The sequence below is a fragment of the Zootermopsis nevadensis genome, unplaced genomic scaffold, assembly GCF_977971745.1.
Source record: "Zootermopsis nevadensis isolate Lab colony 2312 unplaced genomic scaffold, Znev_1.0 Znev_ptg000019l, whole genome shotgun sequence".
Classification (NCBI taxonomy): domain Eukaryota; kingdom Metazoa; phylum Arthropoda; class Insecta; order Blattodea; family Termopsidae; genus Zootermopsis; species Zootermopsis nevadensis.
Window position 1 is genome coordinate 5439048 of NW_028259151.1, and position 26862 is coordinate 5465909.

Genomic DNA, 26862 nt, shown 5'->3' on the forward strand with positions numbered 1-26862 from the left:
ATTTTGACATCATTTGTGTATGAAGAGGGAGCAGGAAAGAGCAATATTATGTTGTAATAGGCTAGGACATTAGCTCAGGTACAATAAACACATGGCATCGTTTTGGGATTTTCCGACAAGGCGTCAGTGACTCTACAAGCCTACGCTTGTATAAAATGTACACATGCACCAAGTGTGTTCTGAAAGGGACACACCTTGATGTATTACCTTCAGGACATATGGTCGCCCTCTGAAGTGTTTGACAATTAAGTTGTTCTTTACATTCGTAGGCATGATGACAATGTGAAATGTGCTAAAATCTTTTATACCCACGTTTCAAGCCATACGAATTACTAATTTGACTATTTCTCGTGCAACCCACACATTCTGAGTCACTTCTTGTAATTGATTCTTCTAATTTTATAAATTTTATTTCCTTTTTTAATAGAGACATAGTGTTTCTCTTCCTAGACCTAAGAGATAAATCAAAAATTTTTGATGTTGTATTCTTGAGCTAAAATACAAACCAGGAATATATACATACATAAAGACAGAGTTGATTAAAAAGACGAGATGGGGTTCTGTTTCATTAATATTCGTTTTAAAACAGTTTTCCAGTGTACCACATTCAAATCTCCTAAGCGGTTTCTTCTCTTGTAAATATTTTTTGTTCAACTCGTGCCACAAGCTCTGCCCATCTTATCGTCCTCGATTCAATTACCATGAAAATGTAAAATTAGTTCGAAATATTTTCCTTTTACTTCCTCAGACACCTACATACCGTGTACATCCCCTACGGTGAGAGATCATGTCTCTCAGTCATAAAAAATCTGAAGTCGTAATAATTTAACAAGAAATGTCTGGAAATTTAAACAGATGCTATAATATTTAAAAAAAAATCGTTTAATTCATTGGGAATTTATCTGTCTTCATTTTTTAAATTTCCAGCAAACTCTGTCGTCTCTGTAAAGTAAACAAGTAGTTGAGTCTTTGCAGAACTAAATCGAATTTTAATAGGCCTTTGTTTAAAGCAAGGTAGCCGAATCGATACATGACTACTCGCAAAGTTGAACCAGTGAAAGCGCTGAACCTTGTATCGGACACGTAGTAGGCCTGTTTGACCTTTAGTTAAATTTCATTTTTGTTCTTTGTATTGGATGTTTTGAACGAGTTTTTGCGGGGGGGGGGATTTTCAGTGTAAATAATCCTTCCAGTTCAAATCTATAATCATTTCTGAATCTGTCCAATATCAAAATATTTTTAAGTGGTTTTATGCTTACCTTGAATGGTAAAAATCTGATGATAAGCAACGAAAACCACTTCTTATTTTTCGTGGATTTTCTATGTTCAAACACCGTCTAACAATTTTTCTGCATTGGTCTGGGCAGAAGAATCCAGCGCCCTGAACGTTGTGGTAAGCTGATAAGTCTTTACCATTGCAGGGAATCGAACATTTTGTACGTTTCCCCTGGATGCTTACCTGCGCAAACGCAGAAATGACACGGCTATGCTATGTGCGCATGTATCACTGTCTCACCTTTATGCTGGCGTTGAAACCTCAGAGCTATAATTAAATTGTGTCGAATCTCTGAAGAATAGTATTGCAGTTTAATTCTGTTGAAATGACACGAGGCGTACCCTAGTAGTGTAGTGTTCAGTTGCATTTAATTACGTTATCTTGTATTTTATAGTCTCTTTAAACATCCTGTATCGATGTATATATTTATACAGGACAGATAAAATAATCCATAACACAAGCAGAAAAGGTGTTTAATGCTCGAATTTAAATAAGCCTTGTAGCACAATTACTGAACTTCTTGAAACATCATACATTTCTTGTCTGACGGGACTTGTTTGGATCATTGGACCCTTCTAACATTTAACAGGGAGGGGCAGTGTCGAATTAACATTGTACGACACACTTAAATCAGCACGAGTGTAAGCCTAATGTATATATTTTATTCTTCTAGAAGATAGGCTGTTTCAATTTTAGCTTCATGTAAACTGTGGTTATATTTGGCACAACCCAAAATTAAAATTACTTGGCAACTCTTAGTGTGGCCTGCGAAGTATCAAATGTACCCGAAATCATTTCAGTAATTTTGTATTTATAACATCCTCAAGTAGACCCACATCAGTGCATGAAACGCGTTTTACTAACATCTACGCTTAGGTCTTCTAAGTGGTTTCGTCCCTGACAGTCTATAACTGCTTCATCCCTAATTTGTTTTCACTTCCCAAGAAAATACAGAGTTTTAAAATTCACGGACTGAACATGGATACTGCAACAAATGTCCGACAACAATTGTAGTTTTAAACGAAGTCGAAATAAACCGAAATAAATTCACTTTCCTTCAAGGATTTTATTTAGTTTGTAGAGTTATTATGTTTATTGTCACTTATATCAATCGTAACAACACCAGCAATATTTATTTAACATTAAATAATATTATATATACTAAGTCATTCCATGTAGAAGGCGGAGTCCTCCGTATGTAGGCTATCAATTCTGAGACACAAGATTAGCATACAGTACTACAAGACACTAATTATAAACACGCCATCAATAACAACAGAAGCTTCCTTATCAATCTGGAGTTATGACCTTAATTAGATCCATTAATGTGGATCCGGATTTAAACAAAATGTAGACTACTCTACTCGTCGTGCTGTGACCATACGAAATATTCATATCAGTTTATTTTAAATGTTACAGTGTTTTTATCTGCCAGCCGCATAACAATAATTTATTTGCATAATTTGAACATGTTTTAACATAGATTTGTAACCATCAGGGTGGTAATAATATATACCATATCCTACAGTAAACATACCATGCTGTGTCCATGGAGCGGTAGTTCTTGAGAAGTTAATAGTCGCTAAGCTTTGCGTACTACATGAACCCGCCCATCTTATACACCTTCATCTGGTCATCGTGATAATATCTGATGAAGATGACACATTATGAAGCTCTTTATTAATGATTTTCTTTTTCGAAATTTTACTTACAGTGGTCAACAGAAATATTATTGTTCAGACACTTAATCCTGTAAATTAGACAAACAATTTTCTGTCATTTCACGTGTCTTAAACAAACTGCCTACATGACGCATAGACTACTCACTCACTTCGGCAAATTCCGATTTAGAAACTGGGTTTGGAGAACGCGTATTCTGATTGATGTTATGTTTGGTGAGACCCTCGAACCGAGGGCGGGAATTTATTATAAAATAGGTCACATTCACTTTCTTCCTCGTGTTTTCTGGTCGTCATCATCATCAAATCCTCTTCATATTCCACGCCGCCAATGATGGTGACGGCTTTGTTAATAAAAATACCACAATTATTAGAGCTAGCCGCGCGTGTTATTAAAATATGTGTGGTCACTAATTAATGTATTTGTGTGTGTCGTTCCAGCAATTAACAGTTATTTTAAACCACGCGTTATTTGTCAGCGAATACTTTATTTATTTCCAAAGAATCTGTTCAAAAGACTTTATATATCATCGACATTTTATAAAGCACCGTCACGTGACAAAGACCAAATGCTTTTGTGGTTGGTTTTGAAAAGACGCTTTACGTTAAAAGTGCAGCTCATGTTACAAAGACAACACACTTTTTTTAACAGTCAGTTCATTATCAACAGTCCATTTTTCTTGAAGTAACCTTCCACTTCTGTTAGCTTCCGGGTTACATTTTAACTCTTTTTTTAAATGTTGAAAATGGCACTGCACACCACAAACTCAACGAACAAAAAAATCTGTCATTGAAAGAAGAAACAGTTTTTGGCAAAGTGGCTGGCGCTAGGATTTACGTATGTCAGGTATGGTAGCCACTCGATGAGGGCGCAACACCCCAAGGTCAAACGCAGGACGGTCCTTTTGCCACTATTTGCCTGAAATTACGTGTCCGCGTGGCCTCAAAGGACCCACGCGTGTGTCAGGTCCACCACACGTGACGTACAAAGTTTACAATCATTGCAACGCCACACACACATCAGTGGCGAATGCGAAAGAAATGTTTTACTATTGTCATTTGTCATTTAACGTGGTTTTGAGGGGTAATTTTTAATATCGTATTTCAGCATGACCTGACTTTTAGACCAGGTTTCGCCACAAGCAGGGCTAGATATATTAAAAGCCGAAATTCGAGTAGTAAGTTTCAGGTTTGAACAGCGGACACGTTTCTCCCAAATAAAAGTGATAGCTTCAGTGGGTGAAGTTAATAACTGTAAACAAGTTAAATAACCTAATTTCTTTTCGGTTTTTCTCTGCACGCAGCACAGGTATGATTCGGGAACATTTCTGAATGAAACTTTCTTCAAGAAAACTACAAATAAAATAGGCCTGAGGACGGAGGCACTATATTACTCCGAAACATTGGTGTCTGCTGCGTTTCAACTCAGAAGACCGATACCGAAAAAGAAAGTTGTGGTATGACCACCACAGAAGGTCCGTTTCGCAACTCTCCTCCCCCCACTCTGTCTCTCTCTCTCTCTCTCTCTCTCCAAACGCAAAGGCCGAACTAGCTCACATGTTTGTTCGGGCAGCTACAGAGCCTAGCGGCTAGCTAGAAGATATAAAGTGAAATTCCACTGTCTCACGCTCGCAGGAAACCGACGTCTTTCCAGACAGGAAACAGAGGGCAGTGCGGTTGTTCGCTGATGTTTTGTTCTTTTTCTCCATAAACGAACAAGATCTGCAGTTCATGTGGGGTTACTAATTCTTGCGCATAAAAGTCTCATTCTTCATTGAAAAATACCAATTAGTAACAAATCCCACACAGACGGTTGTTTATATAATCTCGAGTTATGACCTGAATTAATTTAATTAATCTGGATGCAGATTTGAACAAAATGTAGGCTACTTGTGTTGTGATCGACATCCACAAGCCACGTTTATATCATCTTATTTGAATTAGCTAAAGTATTTTTTCGCCCGCCTGTGTAACAATCGTTGTATTGACTACCGTTGTTACAATGTTTGACGAACAGCACAGATGTCACCACCAGACTGGTAATAATACGGATCGTATCGCACAATTCATTTTCCCTACTGTCTCCTTGAAACGATTTTCCTTGTGAACTTAAGCTAAGCTAGCCAAGAAATATCTTAATTCTCTCTGAAATTATATTCGAAACATCCTTTTATATTAAATATATTAGGAAATTCACTGTCGCTTAAATCGTCCAAGATCATTTCATGTCAAAATATTACGAAATTTGTAAGCAATGTAATTAAACACTGATAAGTGCATAGACGGAGAGATGCTCGTAAAATTTCACGAATAAACCCGGGCGGGAATTGGATACACTCTGTGAGATAGATGGTTCTGTGGCCGAGACATGCTTTTGATAGCGACAGACACGCATTTCTATGTTCCACGACTGAGTTTCATCTCGCGGTATTGGGTTCTTATAGAGATGCCCTATGGAACCTGTGTTGTTGTTGTTGTTATTGGCATACTGTTTATGACCTGCTCTAAAACCACACTGGGCCAGATCTCGCTAAAAACTGGACTGAAGACAGTTGAGTTATTTTTAGTTCAGAGTAAATAGCACGTAGTCTGTAGTTTTTTCAGTATACAGGCTATGAAAAATATGCTTATGGGCTGTAAAAAAATTATTATTTTTTTGAAAGAATTTCGTAAGCAAGATAACTGACAGAATGAAGCAGATTCCTTCTTGAGAAGCTGACAGTCTTTCAGTTGGTGAAGAAATATCCCATCTTTTATGGAAACAATGTTCATTACCGTGTTTACAAGACACCGCCATTGGCCTATGTCCTATTGGCAAGAGAATGAAGTCTACAAAATAATATTTTATTTTATTAAAGATCCTGTCCATGCCTGAATCTCCCAGCTAGTTTTTTCCAATTAAAGTTTTCAATTAAAATTAAGAATGTGTTTCTTATTTATCATATTGCTGCATGTCCAGCCAATCTTATCCTCCTTAACGTGGTCACTGATGTTTTTTGATGACTATGGAGCTACTCATACAGTTTCCTCCAGCTGATTGTTACTTCCTTCCTATTCTATTCGAATATTCTTCTCAGCTCTCTGTTTCCAAAGAGCTAGAGTTTATGTCGTCACATAACGTAAAGAGACCAATTATTACACCCACAAGTAATTTCCGAAGCCTCTTTCGGGAGCATTTTCAAAGGATTGCAACATTAATTATGACTAGATTTATATTAAAATGTGCTGCACGTGGCCCAGACATGCTTAACCAGATTTTATTTTGTATAATACTTCTAACAAGAAATATAATTTATAGTTGCTGCCTAACACGCTCTGGTCAGTCCAGTGGGGCTTATAGGGGACAGAGTGGCACTGAGACAGGTTTTTCTCCGAGGTCTTAATTTTTCCCCTCCCAGTGTCACATTTCACTCCTAAAGGCTCTTTAAAAGCCGTCGTTCCACTAAGACAATGCAATAATACAAAACTCTTTCTGCCTCTTTTCGAACAGCTAAGTTTCCACGTAGGATTTGAGAGAAGTTTCCGTTGTTTTCTACCTTTATTGACGGGACGATGGAGTGCAACATTTCCAGAGAGTCTCAGTATCCGAATTGAAGTCACTTACCTTGATATCACGACTTTCTGTCAGTGACACAGGTACATAAACCGAAATTACTGTAAATTACGAAAATGTTAATGTTGATTACTTTTGGTTTGATAATACTCTATGTTGGAATGAGTATTCGTGCTAGATGTTGGAATCAAATTATGAAATGTTACTTCATTGACACTTATTTCATGTGGTCTCTGTTATTTGCAGTCATTTTTCCCTTGGTTAATAAGTATAAGGCAAAGAATTAATAAAGGCTTTTATGGTCTGTCGAATGAAAAGTATTTTATCGCTGTATAGATACGCTGATAGGTCGATCTGTGCAAGAGTAGGTTGTTACTTTCGATATAATATCCTACGTGTTTTAAGCGTAGAAAACGTAAAGTGTCAACAGGAACGAGATAATGTAGCATCAGGCTTCATTAGGCATTTTTAAGCGACTTGAGTTAAATTACACTGGTAAGATTAGGTTAACTCCACACACAGTTGATAAAAATAATTACTCCCCTAACTCCAAGGTACGAGAGAGAAGCTAATATTTACTCATCTAATCAATAAATTCTCGTCTTTCGTGGAACGAGAATGTTTATTATCGTGTTCATAAAAGCCAAACTCTGGTGCTTATCATGAGTCATATGAATTCGGTTTATACTCTCACATACATTAATTTTAATATTATCCTCTATTATCTACTCTGATGTATTCCAGCTAATATGTCCTTTAAATATTCCTGCACATATCCCGAATGCATTTATAAACTTTCCCATGCGTGCTACATGACAAGCGGATTTCATCCTTTTTGAGTTTATCACCCTAATAATTTGATTTACATGTTAGTCACGAGAATTACTGATTAAATAAAATATTTAACACCGGAAGGAAACTCCACCAAGGTATATATATATATATAATTTAAGAGATTCTTAATGTAAATTCGAGTATTTTTAATTTAACATATCCAAATTGAAGTTACGTAGTTTAGACTATTCAGAAATATTTATTAGTTCATGCGGATTGCAATGAAACACAACATATTTTTAAAGTTGCAAATGATAGTATATTATTGAACAGGTCACCACATATATAAATTTCTTATGAAAACGAAATTTATATTTTTGAGAACTCGATATGTGGATATTTTTCATTTTTGCCTTTGCTGGCGAGCTGAGAGCCGTGTAACTCAGATTTGTGACTATGCTGGTGGTTGGCCAACCGGGGTTGGATTCAGCGTCCAACCCGGTCCTGGGGCCCACGCAGCCTCCTATCCAATGGGTATCGGGGGCTCGTTCCCCGCGGGTGAATCAAATAGGCCATGAAACTGATCATTCATCTCCATTTAGTGCCGATATCAAAACGTAGTGAAGTCATTCCGCCACACCCCTATAAGTCTTTATGTCGTAGTGCTTACTAAGTACCAGGTGTACAACTTGACTTTGCCTTACTGACGAGTTCACATGATGAAATTGAAGTTATTACATCAATTGTTACGTCAACTAAAATGTAATGAAAACAAGACAGTACCACAATAAGGGATTCTTACACCACTACCGAGTGTGTATAGATGGGAAGTTCTGAAGGCCAAAGTTACTGCAAGCATCATCCACTGTAACATTCAGAAGCTCTATGTTTTGTCTACAGAGAGTAATTTTTTTAGGTTATGATTCTCGGGATAAACAGCGATTATCTCCTTAAACAGCATAAAGTAAATTCTTCTCAATGCAGATATATACAGGCGTACCTCGTTTTATTTCGCTTCGCAGATATTGCGTTTTTTTTTTTTTTTTTTACAAATTGAAGGTGTGTGGCAACCCTGCGTCGAGCAAGTCTATCGGCGCCATTTTTCCAACAGCATGAGCTCACTTCGTGTCTCTGTGTCACATTTTGGTAATTCTCGCATTGTTTTTTAGACATAAAGCTATTGCACACTTAATAAATTACAGTATAGTGTAAACATAACTTTTATCTGCACTGGGAAACCATAAAAAATCATGTGACTCGCTTTATTGCGGCGGTCAGGAACCGACCCCCGCAATATCTCCGAGGTATGCCTGTATGTTTTTTCAGTCAAGGAAAGAACTAAACTGTTGAAGTTGGGTAATAACTTGGTGCTTCAGAGAGGAAAACTGCTGAATAGTTTTGCGATGCGTGATCACAAACGCTGAAGAATCGTGAGGTTGGAGAAGAGCGTTAGAGCTGTGGGCATGTATCTTTAAGATGACTAGTAGTGACTGTGGCGATAATATTGCTGCAAGTCTCAGGTCAATGGCCAGAGGTCCGTAATGCGCATGCTACACACAACTGACCCACTTCCACAGTCAATCGTGCTGCTCCGACTTCGTTCGGCAAACTCCGGGATTCCCATTCGTTTCCTTTCCTATTTCTTTGGTTGTTGGCTTCTTTTTATTTCGTTTTATTCTTGTTTCGCTTTGACGTTTAAAACTTTGCTAACGTAATCACGGCAAGCTTGAATATCTTACTTCCAACACATCACTCGGCTGACTTCCCGCCGCGGTGAGGTCATTGAAATTGTACATATGGACACACCTACTTCGCTGTAGTTTTAATCCCAAAAATTCCCATTGCTTATAACAAATCAGCTTACCTGAGTAAAGTCTTTTAGAGTCGGTCTGTATTCTAAACAAGATGAATTAGTGATGATCCACGATCTTAACAGCTGTGTAAAATTTGAGGTTTTCACAGCGGTGAATATGAACATCTATCATACTACACGGCGCAACAACCCAGAAGACAGAAATCTCCATCTTAACAGCTGTTTTACTTCTGGAAAATATGAATCCAGATTTCTCCAACTGACATAACTGTAATGTTCAACTGCCGTATTTATCTCGGAGTGGATCTCAGAGAACTGGAACAGCGACGTACATTTAAGAAAAAAGAAAGGAAAGCTTAAGTTTTGTCCAAACACTAGCCAAGAATAAATATGAACCAAATATCTTGATCAAGTGGTTAGTACTCCTACTTCGTATTATGTACGTCTGGGATTAAAATGTCGGCTAGAAGACAGGCTATACAGAGCGAGATTTTTTAGTTTTCCGTAGTCCTTCAGTTCAAATGCTGGAATAGTAGACTGCCTTAAATAAGGACTCGACGTATCCTTTCATGTCCCTTCAATTTCATTATTCATGAGTCATCTTATCGCTACTGCCATCGTCTTTAAATAAGTAGTAAGAAAATAATTCGTGCTTGCTACTTGTAAACATTATGTAACACGGAAGAAATATTAGTAGGCCTACGTGTTACGTAATATTCGTCTTTACAAACTTTTATCTTATTATCTACGTGGAGTGGTTATCCGAAAGAGCGTGGGCATTTTTCCCAGTTAAATAAAATAATTTCTGAGATCAAAAATTTGGAACCAACACGCTAACTCAAATGGGTATTTTAGATATAATATAGGCTTACGAATTTCAACTTAAAATTGTTCGACCGCCTGAATCAGAATCTCTAAGATCGTAAGACATCTGCGTAAACTATTCGTTTATGCCTTCAGTTAATGGTAAATGTGTTAACCAAGAAAATGGCACTGTTCAGCGTCTGGTTAACACTAACGCTATGCAGGAGAGACAAACAGCTGTTTACTGATTTCAAGAGAACTGCTGTTGTCAAAGGTGACTTTCAGAGCGACAGATCTTAAATTAAGAAAAGAATACATTGTAATAGGTCTGAATAAAAAGTCCATCTTGTATATTAAATAACTTGTGTGTAATTACTGATAAGAGCCACGGTGGTCTAGCGGTTAGAACGCTGGCCTTGTAATCCTGGGGTCTCGGGTTCGATTCCCGGCGGTGCCCGAATTTATAACTTGTGTTGGGCAAGGCCGTGGTCTAGGCAACACGGAGTTTTCCTCCGGGGGCTTCCCCGGTTTCTCCGTGGCATCCCAACAATTACTCCATTCACACACACAGAAGAAGGCAATGGCAAACCACTTCTGGATCATCTGCCAAGAACGTATATGAACAGGTCCCAGTCCGAGAAAAGGATGGAAGGATCCTGTTCATATGGACCTGTCGTCAGACAGAACACTAAATAAATAAATTACTGATAATCCATTTCAATACGTTCATTACGATGTAATGTAACTACCTATCACTACAACAGGCTTCAAAGCCCACAATTTTTAATTAATTCCACAGTCTGTAGAATGTAGGCCTTCATTTTGAGGAGAGTTAAAAACTCTATCAACACTAAACAGTTCGTCATTGACGTGGACAACATCATTGCTTTTTTTGACCTAAAATTGTCATATTAATTCAAAGCGAGAGGCACAGAATACCCTTTTCAGAAATTTCTAAGCGAAGTGCCGCCCATAAGCCGTTCCGGTGAGGATATTAGGATCTTGATTAAAAATGTGTGTTATACGTCGTTTACTACAACAAACATCCTCGTTTAAATAATCTCATTCCGAGTTGTGTTGGGATTTTGGATTAAGGAATAGCTTTCTCTGGAATCAGGCATAACAAATAGAATTCCTCTGCCAGTATTTCTCGTGTTTTCAACGGGCCTTTCTCTTGAAGGCGAGAGGCACCCAAACAATCTGAGATACCAACTGCGAACGAAAGTGTGCTTGCCCTGATTTTTTTCTCTGTCTGCAACTGCTCGCAGATTTGCGCTGTCTGATGGTCTGTACAGTTTAGACCACGCGCAGGCCTACATCTGTTGATCCGCGGGTCACAGCTTTTGACCCTCGGTTTAGACCTCATCTTGTGACTATGGCCTTAAAGATTCAAAAATAAAGGAAAAATATTACGCTGTAAATTTTTACGCGAATATTACGTCACAGTAAATTGCAAAGTGAGGGTTAACCAAATGAATGCAGCAGAGTCCTTATTAAGAAGCTAACAGTTGCTCAGCTGCACAAGTAGCTCCCAGCTTTTGTGGTCCCAAAAATTTGTTGCTATGTTCACGCTGTTTTTCTGGCGCCCTGTATCTTGCGTACATGTAACTGGGGATAAGGAGGTAGTATTTTCCTCCGAAACGTCGGTAACCATATTCCCCTGTACAAATGTGGATGATACTCTAGCGCAATGGTGGATTATTTTGCACACGATAATGCAACTTCCGGTTCCATAAAGAGGGATAATTTCTTTACTCACTGAACTATGTGATTCACAAATTGTTAACGACGTCTTACAGTCTTCTTTGTTTCTGTAATGTATTTGAATCGAGAAGATGCGATAAAATTCAAAGATGGGTGCGTAAAATAATGTCACGTCGTCTAACTGCAGGAACTAAGAAAAACCACGCGATCGTTAAAGACATTGAGTCTGGAGTTTAATCCTGGAGTGTTTCAAACAAAGCTGATATAACCCGAGGAAGGAAGTTTCTAGACTCAGATATTTGATCTGAAATAATGAAAATCTCCTTTAACTAATAATTATACTTTGAGTCAAATTTTTTGTGAAGTCTAGTAAGTTACTAGTATTTCGCGCCGGTCCGTGAATATGATGCTACATTACAGCATTCTCTGAAGGAAGTAGCTTAAATCCATATTCTGTGGTTTCTGTAGTCAACGTTGAAGTAGGTCGTTTCAGTGTGAGATAAGATTTATCAGCGGTAACAGTGACTCAGTCTAGAATGTGATTAGAATCGTTTAATATCTTTGACTTGGACGATTTGATGAATCTGATCACTGAAAATTGGCGAAGACTAAATTTTCTCATTCCTATTATTGGACTCTCTTATTATTAGCAATAAGGCAGCAGAACACATACATTTAATTCCGCCATTGGACGTGACCCTGATCCAACCTATCCTGTCTCCACAAGATAAGATCAAACGTATCTCCTTGCTATCAGAAGACATCATCCAAAAGGTTTCTCATAAAAATTCTGCTTGCAGTCCGTTTCCCTCATTAACACCCCTCAAAGATTCCTATGTTACTATCCGGATACTGGACGAACTTCGTCCTTTTTACATACCCCAAATAGTTCACTTCTTCGTGATCCTTTGATCCCAATATTTTACTTAGTACTTTATTTTCAATTATCTACCTGAAGTCCTACTTCATATTCTTCCTTCAAAGTAAGAGACCGCAGTTCACGCTCAGAATGCACAAAAGTGATACACGAATCGATATGAATAACACATCACATTTCATACATGCACGCAGAACAAACGCATAATTTATTATTGCAAAATTTCACAATGGTATTTCAAGATTTCAAAAGGAAATTGTTCCACACTGACTGTCTATTACTTCATGTCAAGACGTTCCAGGAAATGAGCGTAGACAGGGCTTAATGGTGCCACACTTCCTCTTAAAGTAGCACTGAAGTTCATTTGCAGATGTAGTAGCTTCAGGGCAGAGATTCGACATTTTAACTACTAATGTTTTTCTTTGATGTTGCATTTGCAGTGGTTAAGGACTCTGTATGCGGGCTCAAGGAAGTTGCACCAGACTTTTCGTTATAGTCGGCGCAGTAGTTTTTGGCCGGTGGAATTTCCAAGGGGAAGGCTAGGAGCGAGTCTCTTTTGCGATGGTATAATGCTGACTGCACCGAGGAGCTTATTGGACTGAACGCCCAAACAAAAGAAATACACTGACCGTGCCACCTCATGTACACAGACTAGGCCCGTCCGCCAGCTCCGCTAGCTTCACCGGCCAAAAACTACTACGCCGACTATACTAGTGAACTGATTAAGCCGCTGAGGCAGGTTCGGTTCTGCTAGGCTTTCACTGTCCTTGAAACAAAACACTGGCGACTACCTTTGCCTGTTAGCAGTGTGTCTCAGCTGACGTTTTTTTAAATAATTTTCTGGCAGTTCTAGCAATTCAGATCAGAGGAGTCATAATGTAGTGTCGTCTGCTGACAATGCAGTGGTGGCTATTGGAAGAACTTCTCGTCTTCAGTTCCCTAGCCTGATTTTGTGTCCCCTTTACACCACGTCTAGTCAGCCAAGAATGATTGTAATTCTACCTCACTATCGAAGTAAAGACTTTTTCTGTCCTTTTTTCCACCAGCTGTCGATGGAGAAGACGGTTTCCAGATAATGTAAGGCAGCTGCAAATGTACTGAGTAAGCAGAAGGGAACAACCAACAAGGACTGGATCTCCGGCGTTTGTATGGAAGGATGCTAACATCTCATCATAGAAAAATACGTGTTTTTCGAACTGTTACACACTGTCTCGGCCTTGGGAGGGCTGTTTTGGACATGATACTGAAGCTTCGGGTTTCCTAAAAATTCTTCTAACTGAGCTTAAAAAGTCTAAGGCTTTCATCTCCGGCTAACATATCTCAGTTGGTTCTACTTATGTCTGACTCTCATCTTTGGGAGCATGTAGCTATTTGAAGATGACTGTCTCCTGGGATGTTTTGTCGTGAAATTTTCAGACGTTTCAGAGGTCCTTGCTGCTACCATCATGAGGGAGATGAGGCAGCTAGCACATCTGAAACGCTGGTAAACTTCTACCAGAATGCACAGCCCAACAACCCAGAAGACAGCCATCTTCATAGTCTCCGCCGTGAAAACCTCAAATCCTACGAAGATTTTGGTCTCACTGCAACAAGCCATGGGAAGGGACAGTGAAAATGCTGGCTGGGAAGGACAATTCTACAAAAGCTGTAATCAAACTCAGACTCCACATAAAATAGTACAGCAGCAACAACACGTACAACATTACACACTTTTATGTCAAAGAATAACAAATTATTAAATATAGGAATAATCTTGCAGACAGATTAAATACCACAGTTGCAGTACCGGGATTTTGCTATCAGATTACACAGCGTAGGAACCCAGAAGGCAGACATCTTTAAAGGTTCCATAGTTGTTGCTATGTTAACTTAGCGAAAATAACATAAGTGTCATTTTTTGTGTATACTTCCTGAAAATTGATATGATCCGTGAAATGTCAATATCAGAGAAGCTGAGAACTCTTATACTGCTTCGTAAGGAGTCACAGAAGTGTCATTAAATTCCGTTGCCGCGATGCAACAGTCATTTGTTGATTTGACATGGAATGACCCTAAAGTTATTAAAAGCATGTGATTGTAATGCACTCTTTCATTTTCCAGTGGTTTGTGATTTTATCCCAAGTGCTTGGCTGACAATGTTTCTTCCAGTAAGCAGTTAGTGCTTGAGGTAGGTTATGAAGCTTCTTACCGTAATCTCCATCTCACTGCAACTTTTTCGTTATCGTCATGAACAGTGAGTGTAGCAAGTAAGCCACATACAAATACCACGTAGAGATACGATTTACATTGTCGGTCAATGCACCGCCTGAGTATGCTCTCAACCGATTTAGACGTGTTATCAAGAATCTGTCATCTTCTTGAATTAAGCAGTACACAGATAATTTCCGCGAAGTACTTAGGGTTGTATATCAAATCTAAAACTTCTTGACGATGGTGAAGAGTCAATTGAATAAAAATTTTCTTGGATATTATCCATAGTCTAGTAAATATAAAACGTAAAACGACGTTTCGGAGATGGGACTCTATCTCCGTCTTCAGATTCCTACACAGTTGGGCCCACTAGATAGAGCTAATCCCTATATCCCATCTCCGAAACGTTGTTTTACGTTTTATATTTACTAGACAATGGATAATATCCAAGAAAATTTTTATTCAATTGACTTAGGGTTGATGTCTATTGGAATGAGTAAATACTATTCCTCGATATGAACCGACGTTTATAGCTTTCGCAGGAAAACACAAAATAACCTAAAAATTAATATAACTTAAATTATAGAACAATCGAACAGGTAAATCACTTTTATGATCTAGGATAATATGCTTTCATATATGAGAACAAAGATTTAGAGCTAATATTAAATAAATTTATTTAAATGTGTGTGATAGTAGAACAGTGTTGAATGAAAAAGAAAATATATACAGATAAAATATTATAAAATTGCGGTCATCCCAAAATAGACATACAAATCAGGGATATGGTTATTAAGAAGGAAACAACAAATGACATAAATTTTTGAAATGAATTCCTTTAAGGTAGTTGTTAGAACTGAATAAGGGCGGTCTCCGTAAATAAACAAAATTTGTAATATCTCGCCGTGTCAAGTTTCGCACACCAGGCTACAAAGCTTTGTGACGTATTATCTGTGTCTCAGACGCTACCTGTTTCTCAAAAATCACAAAGATTAAGTTTTCTCGAAGGGTGGGAATTGCTAACACCCACATTTCGTCTTTATCCTATTAGATTTCGTCTTTCCAGAAACTAGGTAAGTAATGGAAAGGAAGTATTTCTATATTTAACCGAATTTCACAATTCCTGCTTCATCTTCAGGCATATAAAATATCTCGCATGTCTGTGTTAGGTGATTACTCATTTTGCGGTAAAGTTGTAAATTATGAGGAAGGGTATGGGGTTGAGTTCAGAATATTTTGCCCTCCCATCTGTTATCTAATAACTTAAAGGATAAATATATAAAACTACAATATTATCTGCTGTTTTGTATGGATCTGAAGCCGTTTTAAAGCAGTGACGAAAATAATATTTGTCCCACGTTGAAGAAGTATCAGGAGGCTGGAGACAATTACACCCCGAGGAGCTTCATAATTTGTCATTTTTATCAAGCGCTGTTAGGATAATCCTAACCGGATCAATGATGATGAGATAAGTGGATCGTGTAGCACGCAGAAGACTGTAGAAGATGGAATATGCATACAACGTTTTGGTTCGGAAAACCTGAAAGAAACAGACCTGTATCAGTTTGGTGCTAAATCGGATCTTAAATAAATATGGCGGGGAAGTTTAGAATAGATAAATTTGGTTCCGGATAGGGCCCAGTGGCGAGCTCTTTTGTACATGATAATTAATCTTCAGGTTCCAGAGAATGTGGGCAATGTTTATACTAGCCGAAAAGTGTATAAGCGTATTGGGACTGTGTACTTTGATCACTTAATTATTGTACTTAAAAAGCCCATTCCGATTACTACACCCAACGATTGCTATGCGTGACCTACTTATATTAATATTCCAGCTACACTATTGGCATCACTTGCTGAATGGTGAACACATCACATCATGGGATTTCCCAGTATTCTAGACGAAGCGAGTGGTTTCACTTTAACGACAATGGTGATAATCTTTCTGTTTTATATTTGGGTGATCTGTGCAGGATAATGAAGACGGAATACATAAGTTTCTTAAGATTAAAATGTGATTGTATGAGTTTCTTGTCCTTGTTATGATACACGATCATACACAATTTAAATTAAACAAAGTCCTCAATGAAGAATGGCTCAAAAACACTTGACTGTATAAACAAAAGAGGCTGGCTGTCTTCTGGGTTGTTGCGCCGTGTAGTATGGTAGACATTTATCGACGTTTCAGAGCTCCTTACTGCCTCCATCATCCCTGATGATGGAGGTAGCAAGGAGCTTGGTAAACTTCTACCAGACTTCACGGCGCAACAACCCAAAAGTCATCTTCAGACTCACCACCGTGGAAACCTCAGATCCTGCATGTATAAACAAAGTTTAGAACACAAATTACAAGGATTTAATTGCGTTCCTGTCATACAGACCTGTTATTACGATGACTAAGTGGAGAAGATGAGAAATTTCTTTCTGAAGTTCTGTACACTACATGAATAACCCAGGGATTAATTAGAGAATAATATATTGATATGGATTTTAAAGAAATAGAATTTGATGGTACCTAGACGTAGATGGGAGGATAATCTCAGGCGGGATCTATGGGAGATAGGAGTTGAAGGAGTCTGGATTTTGTTGGCCTAGGACAGGGTCCGGTGGAGGGCTTTGGTTAATTCGGTGATGAACCTACGTGTTCCGTAAGCCATCTAGTTAGTTAGTTAGAATTTGATGGTGTGATGTAAGTCATTGTTTCGCATCAGGTGTGCCGCCATGGGTGTTCCGTGAATTTTTGTAACAAACTGTACATTATCACGTGCGAAACACTGATCTAGACTGAAGCGGCGGGTAGTCGTGAACGCAGAATTGAACTTCTGGTTCCATAAGGCGGATTATTGACCAGGTAGGCGCGTATAATTTAAAACAATGTTGCGAGTCCCTTCCCAAGTACAAAACACAAAGTTCTCTATAGTAAATTTTGATAGTTAAAATAAAAGATTGATTGGAACCCCGTGAACGCATTTACGAGCCTTAAGTATCGTATTTCTCTGATAACCTTAACGATATAACTCGCAGTTGCTGGCTTTGTCTAACGATTTGCCACGTTAAGTCTCAAGGAAATGGGTCGGACGTCTTCGGCTGAGTATCGGTGTGACTGTACTGACCGTAGATTTTAATTGTTTTCGATTCTCTTTCAAATCAAAACGCTTTTCATTAATAGGCAGATTTGTCACTCCTTTAAAACACGTAGCGCAGATGTGAGACATTATGTGAACGGCTTTACTCTCCTTCGACGAATAACACGGAGAAATTTTACTAGTTTTTTTTATTGTTAATTATTTACTGGATTAATGCTTGAAATGTAATATAAATATTAGGGCAGTATGTATTTCGAAAATGAGCCGGGATAACTCAGTCAGTATAGTGACTAGCTTCGGGCTGGACGACCGGGGTTCGATCCCCGACGGGGGCAGAGGATTTTTCCTCTAGCCTCTGCGTCCAGACCGGCTCTGGGGCCCACCCAGCCTCCTCTACAATGGGTACCGGGGTCCTTTCCCGGGGGTAAAGCCGGGTCAAGGAAGAGAGGAGCTATACCTCCACTCACCCCAAACGCCTACATGGCGTATAGTGGGACAAACTTTACTTTACTTTATGTATTTCGAAAAATTAACATACCAGTATAATACCAATAAATAATTAAAATCCACTGTTAGAATGAATATCTTAGGCAAATTTTTTGTCCTGATATTTATTTTTGTCTGTTAGGACGTTATGCTGGTTTCGTACAGTTTTGTACGTGGTAATATGCAACCAACGCCTCGGAATGTCCCTCAGAGAATGAAATCCCGGCCTTTTACCATATTCAAAAGATCTCGTCACCGGGTCCTGCCTCAGTTCTGTAAAATGCATTTCACAAGTACTGAAACTGAAATGTAAGTGCCATTTTCACAAAACATTCAAACGAGGAAATGAGGCGGCTATGTTTTAGTTATATGCCGCTGTTTAAGTACGCAGAGAGGCTTTATCCTGGTTCCCAATCTCACATATTGTTACTACAGGCGGGCTGCTTTCACCTGTTGCATGACGTCACGCGTGCTGCAAGGATGTTACATAATATCCTACTTCGCACAGGGGCCATCCGGTAAATATTAATGGCTTGCTACTTTTTATTTTGCGTACATGACAGTGAATATTACTGTTACAACGTCTTGCCTTTCATTCTGATTCCGTTTGTTGATATTGTGCGTGCGTGTTTAGATATAGTGATGCCGTGTAATCTTGTGGACGGCTATTAACTTTTCAGGGGAAGGCATTGCTTTCATCTTGAGGGAAGACGTTTCAGAGGATGGAGGCAATAGATTTCTCAGAAACGTTAGTAACCATCTGCACGGCGTCAGAATGCAGAAAACCACGTTTTCCTTTAGCTTCAGTTCTGTATATTTAATCCGTCGTGGCCCTTATTTTCTCGTAAAGTAATTATTGATCTCAGTCTAGGAATAAGCTGGCCGCATGGGGCCCCACCGTGTCGGACCCCCAGTGGTGACCAGGGGACTTAAAACACTACTAAGTACGCTGCTAAAGTCATGTGTGGTTCCCCCCAATTGTATATAACGTAGAGGTAAATAGCATATACGTCTTTTGTTTATGGCAACAAAATTTTTAAGTTTTACGTCAGTACAAAAGAAGGTATATTTCCGTTTTTGAAACAACGACCAATGAAGTGTTTGTATTATTAGTTCCTTCAGAAGAGAAAAAGAGATTACATATTTTCTTCGGCTCAGAAGCAAATTAATTGATACTCGACTGTTACATTTATGGGGTTTAACGGGACTTTTGGAAGGCAATAACTTTTTAAAAGGCATGTTGCGTGTTGGACTTCGGCGATGTACAAGAGAAAAAAGAGGCAGTGATAAAGCGAGTAATGAATGGGCGGTGGGATGGACAGCTAAATTTTCGGTTAATTTGTGTGGTAAATCGATTATTACAGGTGGCCTCAGAATTGTTCCGGACAGCCCTTCTCCGCCTGTCACGAGCCACTCCGTTAAAACGCCTTACCACTTGACAACATGTGGTTTTAAACCTTTCATTAGCCACTCGCGGTTCATATTTTCAAGATTCTTTTTTAACATTTTTCTTCTCTCGTTCATATCCAGGTCTTCCATGTGGTGTAATCCATTATCTTTATCGTACTGAAATTTTGCACATTCTACGTTCTTCTCAATGTTACCACCCTAATAATAATAATAGAGCAGTCTGGCTAAGTCGGACAACTGGGGTGTGTACCCCCCGAACGAAAACAGGAACTCATTCGTTGTCAGGCGTTTACTAAGTCTGAAATTTTGGTTTTTGAGTGGTGTTATGTGTTGTAAAATCGGAGGAAATGAAAATCTAAGCGCGGGGAAAGTTAAGTAGGTATGGTACACAGTATTTCGTCATATTGTTACACCAGCAGAGACAACTTTAAAAAAAAGACGTTTAAAAATACTGTACATCTGACTTTGATATCAATATAACGTGCTTAGTATTTAGGCGCCTTTGTAATTGCGCGAGAATAGTGGAAATATTTTTCTTAGGTTTGGCACACTGGGCATAAGGCACACGTAGATCCCAAATGGAGATGTCATCGCATTTATATTTCTTCTGTAAGAAAAGAAGAAAACGTTTGCACATTCATTGATAATTTGGATTGACAATCCGTCAAAGCCACTCCGCTCCCAGTCCGAACTTTGACCTCGTGCCACTCGCTGTTCCGTGTCAGTATCGGGTACGTAGCTCGGGACTGGGGTGGGGGGACACGTCTCTCGCCGCAGAATGTGTTGTTGCCCACAGAGACAATTATGATGGAAAAATAAATCACATTAGACGCCTTCAGACACAAATTTTTCTGTGTACTTGCTTTCATAACGTTTCGCTGTTTAAATAGTCTGCATGGAAAATCAATTTGTCTCTGTGCCTAAGACTCATCGAGATTAAATCGAGACCACGCACTCTGGACTTCAGTATTAGTTTTCCCCCAGGCGCTTATAAATTACAGAATCGCGATCTTCATATTTTGTGCATTTTATCAAACAAAAAGTGGTTGAGATTTGGGGGAGGGGGGTTGCAGTCGCTTGGAACAGATGAGGGATCTATACACAAGAAATTAGCCTTGAAACCTTAAGCAAAGAGACCAGTTGAGAGAGATGGGAGGATAATATTAAAATAGGTACATTAGGAATTAGTGGTTGGCTGTTGTGAACAATATAATGAAAATTTAAGTTGGATTCGAGGTGTTCACCGCGTGGCGTCCGACGATAGCCATCTTCTGGGTTACAGCTCCATCATAACTGCATCGCCCTGGTGGTGGAGGCAGCCAAGGACCTCTGAAACGTCGGTAAACGTCCACCAGATTACACGGCGCTACAACCCAGAAGACAGAAATCTTCCAGTTGAATAAAGGACGGGGGAATTTTCTGTCCTGCTTACCTTACCTCCTGAGGAAGTACTCTGTTCTTTGAAGTTCTTATACGTTCTTGAAGGCCAAGGGCGGTTTAGCATTTAACCTGGCGAAGACCTAGTTGTCCACTGTCTGAATCCAATATGTAGACAACAATGTTTCCATGTCAACATTGCTGAATAATCCTAGATTAAAGAATGTGCATTTCAGACTGACTTTCTCTAAACTCTGGTTGATAAAGTAAAAGTAAAGTTTGTCCCACTATACGCCATGTAGGCGCTTGGGGGGGAGTGGAGGTATAGCTCCTCTCTTCCTTGACCTCGGCACTAGATGGGGGTGAGTGGTCAGCATCACGCCCCGGCCGGCTTTACCCCCGGGAAAGGACCCCGGTACCCATTGTAGAGGAGGCTGGGTGGGCCCCAGAGCCGGTCTGCTGCAGAGGACAAAATTTGACTATTGGTTTGTTCGTGTGTAATATATACTGACAAGGCATATGAGGAAAGTGCTTAGTGATTTACGAGCCGCTTCGAGATATGTTATTTCAGATCCTGGATTGCCTAATTGGACCGTGTAATTTTGTATGTAACATATCTGTTATCATTGTTTATTAATTGGACTTTGTGCAGATAAAGGGAGAAAATAGCCTATAGTGTGTGATAATGTCGACAATATTTTGCTCAGGTAACGTTATCTGTACAAGAAGATACCTGTATTATCATTAGGGTCATCAAGGAGGTTTGGAAGGAGAGGGATACGTAAGATATTTGTTGGAAATCATGAAGCCATCTAGGACACACGGGCGAAGAAACTATGTTAAACAGGTTTGAGTGTACTGAATGGACTGGGTTTAGCTGGCTCAGGATACAGTTCAGTGGTGGGATATTGTGAAAACAGTAGTCAGTGTTTGGGTGTCGTTAAAATATGAAAAACTCATTGACCAGCTGATCGACAAATAGCTTCTCAATGACTTTGGTTGTTTCAGGGCACTGATCTAAGTTTACGTTTCCCAATTTCTTTCTGTATGTCGCCATCATCATCTACTTATGGGTCTTATGCCAGGAGTTAGAAAATTAAAATTGTATTTATCTCTTTACGTGATTCAACAAAGGTAACGCCACAATTTTTCATGATATCCGGTTAATTCATTATGTGATTTCGCTCAGAGATCATGAACGCAATGAATATGTAAGCCACGGGCGGGTTTAGGCTAGCTCAGACAGCCAGTTGCAAATAACCGACGGCCGAGACATACCCGAAAGGAATATTGTGTTCACCGATTCTGAGAACCACATTACGAGTAGGCCTACATATGTGCTGAGACTTAAGGTCTACGGGAAAATAATCCTATTCCAAGTAATTATCGAATCTTAATATTTCGTTGGAAACTTATTATTAATCCAGAAATAGATCTCCGTTGTTTCTGTAATTCGTGACACTGCTGCGTTCGACAAGAATTCTTACGCCATTATTCCTGTGAAATTCCTTTATGTCATTCAGATCGGGTACACTCGGCTAATCCCGTTGTGTGACGTTTCGTCACTAGGGCTAGGTTCGGCTCCTGCCGATGGGTCAATGAACTGGGAAGGGCGCTGAGGAGAGGAAGAGCGAGAGAGAAAATGTACACATTGCGTGCGTGCGACAGAGAGGCATACAGGCGCCAGAAAGAGAGGGTTGGAGCATACATAGGAAGGGGTTCTAACACTGACAGTGTTATAGCCGACGGCTAAAGTGTCAGTTGAACTCACCTTTGCAGGAGAATTTTTATCATTGTAATTTTTTTAAACTATCCGGAGGAACCTTAGTCCGAAGTGTGTAAGAGTGACAACGGGAGTTTCACTAATCGTCTTCTGTTTTTGTGTGTTTTTTCTCGTTTTGGTTTACGAGATCATGGAAATACGAGTTTTTTCTAATTTATTTACTCACGCTCAGAGGTTAAGTGCCGTACATTCATGTGTGGTATTTCATATTTCAGCGGTTTCAGCGTCACTGGAAACATTCTGTTCCTAAGCGACGGTGGTTTGAATCGACAACGGATTTGACATTGTTTCTGACGTCGAAATATAAGGGAAGCAATTACACATGTTCCATGCATGGTTCTTCTATTGAGTTTCGTTGTGCACGTTTGCTTCTATATTGTAGGAGTGAATTAATTAATGTGTTTCTGTAGTTTGTTTATTCTTTATTGATTCGATGGGCAGTTTCTTTTATTTATGGAAAACTATTGTAGTATTTTGATATGGTTTGTGCTTGAAAGTGAAGTGTAAATTCCTGTCACAGATTGCTTCTAAAGTTATCGTTGTTTCTTGTTAATTTGGTTCACGTGTTTTTGTGATAAGTTGTTTTGGACAGGACTGAGATTGAAACGTTTTACTTCTGTTTCATATATTGGGCAATAGGATGCGTATCTCAGAAATATTGTTTCAAAAAGCCATCTCCTGGTTTCGTAAAAAAATTCGTCCTTTCCACTCTCAATTTGACTACAAGCGGGAAGTGTTCTGAAGCTCGCGAAGATTTCTGCACGATCGTCAACTCCAAGTCAGTCAACGAAATTATTTTATTTATATTTATTCTTTTATTTTCACCGTAGTTTATTGTCCCAAATACGTTTTTTTGTCTTCTTGTGATGTGTTGATGTGCCTACATTATATTAGTGTTTAAACACATGACACGAATGCAATATATATATATATATACGAAACGATGTACGAAGTATTAACTTTTTCATACTGGGTAATGTGATTGCTTCCTCGTTTATTCGTTTTGTTTCCGAAGAATGGCGTACAGTCACGGAAGCGAATGTCTTTGAAATCGATAGTACACAGGTCGGTGCCCTCACAAAACACTAGTACTCCCTGCCTACATGCCTGTTTGTTTTAAAGTTGATCACGTCATACATGCGGCACATCATGCAAATTATATTGTCAGAAAACGAGTTAAAACTGTTTAAAATTCATATCGGACATCTGTTCTTTTAAAAATATTAAGTAGCTGCAATTTTATGAGTGCGTGCAATAACATGCGATATTCATAACTTTAAATACGAGTGTTTATCGCAATTTTTTTAATGTTGTAAATGGATTTTGTTTTCGTGTTTAAAACGTGAATATTTTAAGGGCATAGCTGCGCTCTTAGTAGAAGTATGAATACTTTCATGCAGAACAGATCTATATTTGGGGTCACAAACTTTATTGGAATTTGAAGCTATTTTAAGAGAACTTTAAATAGGATTATTGAACAAATTCTTTTCAGGTGATTTGTGCAACCAGAGAAAGGTTTTTGGGATTTCGATTCCGACAAATTTCGGTATGGTAGTAACCTATGTTGTTAATCTCGAGACTAGTTGTAATGCACGTTGTTTACGAAAAATAATTTATAACTTTGTAGTGTAAGATAGATTATTTTGTTTTAAATTTTGCTTTTTATAACGTTTTAGTTTGCAATTTTTAGGATTCATTGAACCACTGAGCTTCCTGTATTTCAAATACATAACTCAGGTTTCAGAACCGTAAGAATCATATCTGAATGCATGGAGGGAGTTTCTGAACACATCTTCGGAACCGCTACCTGCATTTAAGAGGAAATCAACATCCACACGAAAAAAAGGTGAATAATTCTGCTTTCTTAATTCGGGAGAGAATATCGATTATTGCCTTACAGACTTATTGTCTTGTTACCGTGTTTAGTATTAGGAACTTAAACATTTCGAGATTGGACACAGTACTCTAGAACGTTCCATAGGTGCACTTGACAAAAGACTGTCGACTAAAGGAATTTTGAAGGCGATTTGTGCAGTGCTGACCAAAAACACTAATTACGTCGATATAATGGTAATACTGATTAAACTGAAATGATATTGAAAACGGGATAGCCAACTGTGACAAAATAGTGGTAGCAATGAATTAGCCGTTTGACAAAGAAGAATCCTTGTTAAAAACGTGGCTAGTCGGGAGTTTATATACCGCACCAGTATGCGGGAGCAAGTCTCTAGGTGGCTCTGCTGTGGTAGCGGTATTGTTAACAACTTCGATGTTGTCGATGTGAGTGCTTCTCCGCCGCCGTGTTATGGACGCTCTGGAGGAACTACTGGGGGACCAAGCCAGGGGATGTTGGTCACTCCCCCTTCAAACCACAAACTATGTAAGCACAACTAGAAGCAGCACCGATGGTGATGGTGCCATCGATAAATCTACAACGTCCATACCTTCGACGTCGGTGTCACCACCACCGCCCCCACCATCAGATGTCTCAGCTGACAGCACAACACCACCTCCTGAAGGAGCACTGTTACCAAATGACAAAAGATCTGCTAATTCTATACGAGGTAATCTGTTTGAACATTACAGTACTTTGGTTACATAATGTGAACCGGAGTTAGGAAATATATGACGGGAGAGGAAAACCTCACGAGAGGTCAGCTGTACAGACAACAGCAACAACAAATAACACTTTAGTAAACTACAGGGTGATCGAAAACTTACTCAACTCATTCTTGTCGAAAATAAATTACATTGAAATCATTAAACAAAAAGCAACGAAGAATGCTTTCGTCTGGCTTGTCGAGCCGTGTAGTCTGGTAGATTTTTTCAGACGTTTCGGAGGTAGATGCTGCCTCCATGCAGACTTCTTCATGAGCGACTAATATTAGCCCAGGGAGTAAAGACATTCTTTGTCTTTTTTGGGCCCTAATATTCATTACCGTGATCACAAAAGCGCTCAGTGTGCCCTATCCTAAGCTGAATGAATTCAATCCACATCCTCACTATTCATTTGTTTAAACCTACTGATAGACACTCCAAGAATCAGATTTCTAAAATATACCTCATGTAGTGTTATGCGTTAAACCTATTTCCGTATATCAGTTCTGTTGCTGTATTTCTAGATAACGCTGTATCACACAGATATGCAGATGGAAATGGAATCAGCTCTTTGACAATTACACTTGAAATGCGTGGAGACACTGCTTTCAGACTTAGCCCGCAAGTTAATCAGACGAACGTTTGTGTGGGTATATTTTGAACCCGTGTCGTTGGAATGTCAATTAATTCCTCATATTATTTTGTTAATAATCCTTGCTCTGATGGAGGGGACATACAGTCTTCGTAACCTCTGAGAAACCTTCCACTGCTGGTTGAAAATTCTTTCTTAGTAACTTTCAGGTCTGATAATAAATGTTCCATTGCATCTGAAAGATCTCCACTTATCTGATTCTGAAACTTGTTAAAAAATCAGTGTCTGAAAATTGTCTTTGGTATTTCTTTACGAATGTCCTCAAAAATAATTTCCTTTGGAAAAAGTAAATTTTTTCTCTTGTCGAGATAATTATCATAATCGACCTCGTAACGATAACTTTGTTCCATATGCCTGCTTGTTAATCTAACTTCTGGAGCTGCACACATCGGACGGTCAGCATTGAATAACAAAATTTCTGAGCGGACTGTGAACACACCAACCAAAATCTCTGCCTCGTAATAAGCGTAGAACTGCCCTTTGCAGCTGTTGCCTATTTCGTCTCAAAACGCGCAGAAAATTCTGGAATTAATTAACTTGATTTTACAAAATTTAAAACTACGTCTAACACCGTTACCAGGGCAATCTGAAACAAGAAGACGTCATTGAATGGTCCAGTAGCTGGTGGTGCAATCCTGTGCAACTGATTTCAACGCGTGTAAAATAAAACATTAGTTATTTCGTCCATCGATCGTGTCATATAGACCAGTGGTATTCAACCGGGGGCACGCGAAGACATCTTAGGGGGTACGTGAAATTTAAAAAAATATTATTTTATGATAAACACTGAATAATCAGTA

The 26862-nt window shown here is 38.9% G+C and overlaps 1 protein-coding gene across 4 annotated transcripts in view; it reads left to right on the forward strand.

The window, feature by feature from the left end:
• Hr3 (nuclear hormone receptor 3 ROR-beta) overlaps positions 1–26862 on the forward strand; it is a 141420-nt gene that overhangs the window by 66565 nt on the left and 47993 nt on the right. The window contains exon 1 of one of the 4 annotated variants that reach the window (XM_087351532.1): positions 22773–25376. The exons of 2 other annotated variants lie outside the window; for them this stretch is intronic. In XM_087351532.1, coding sequence (XP_087207658.1) covers positions 25118–25376 — 259 coding nt within the window. In that variant the 5' untranslated portion in view covers positions 22773–25117. Of the gene's footprint in view, positions 1–22772; positions 25377–26862 lie in introns of those variants that run through there. One more of the 4 variants, XM_087351534.1, reaches the window with a different exon arrangement.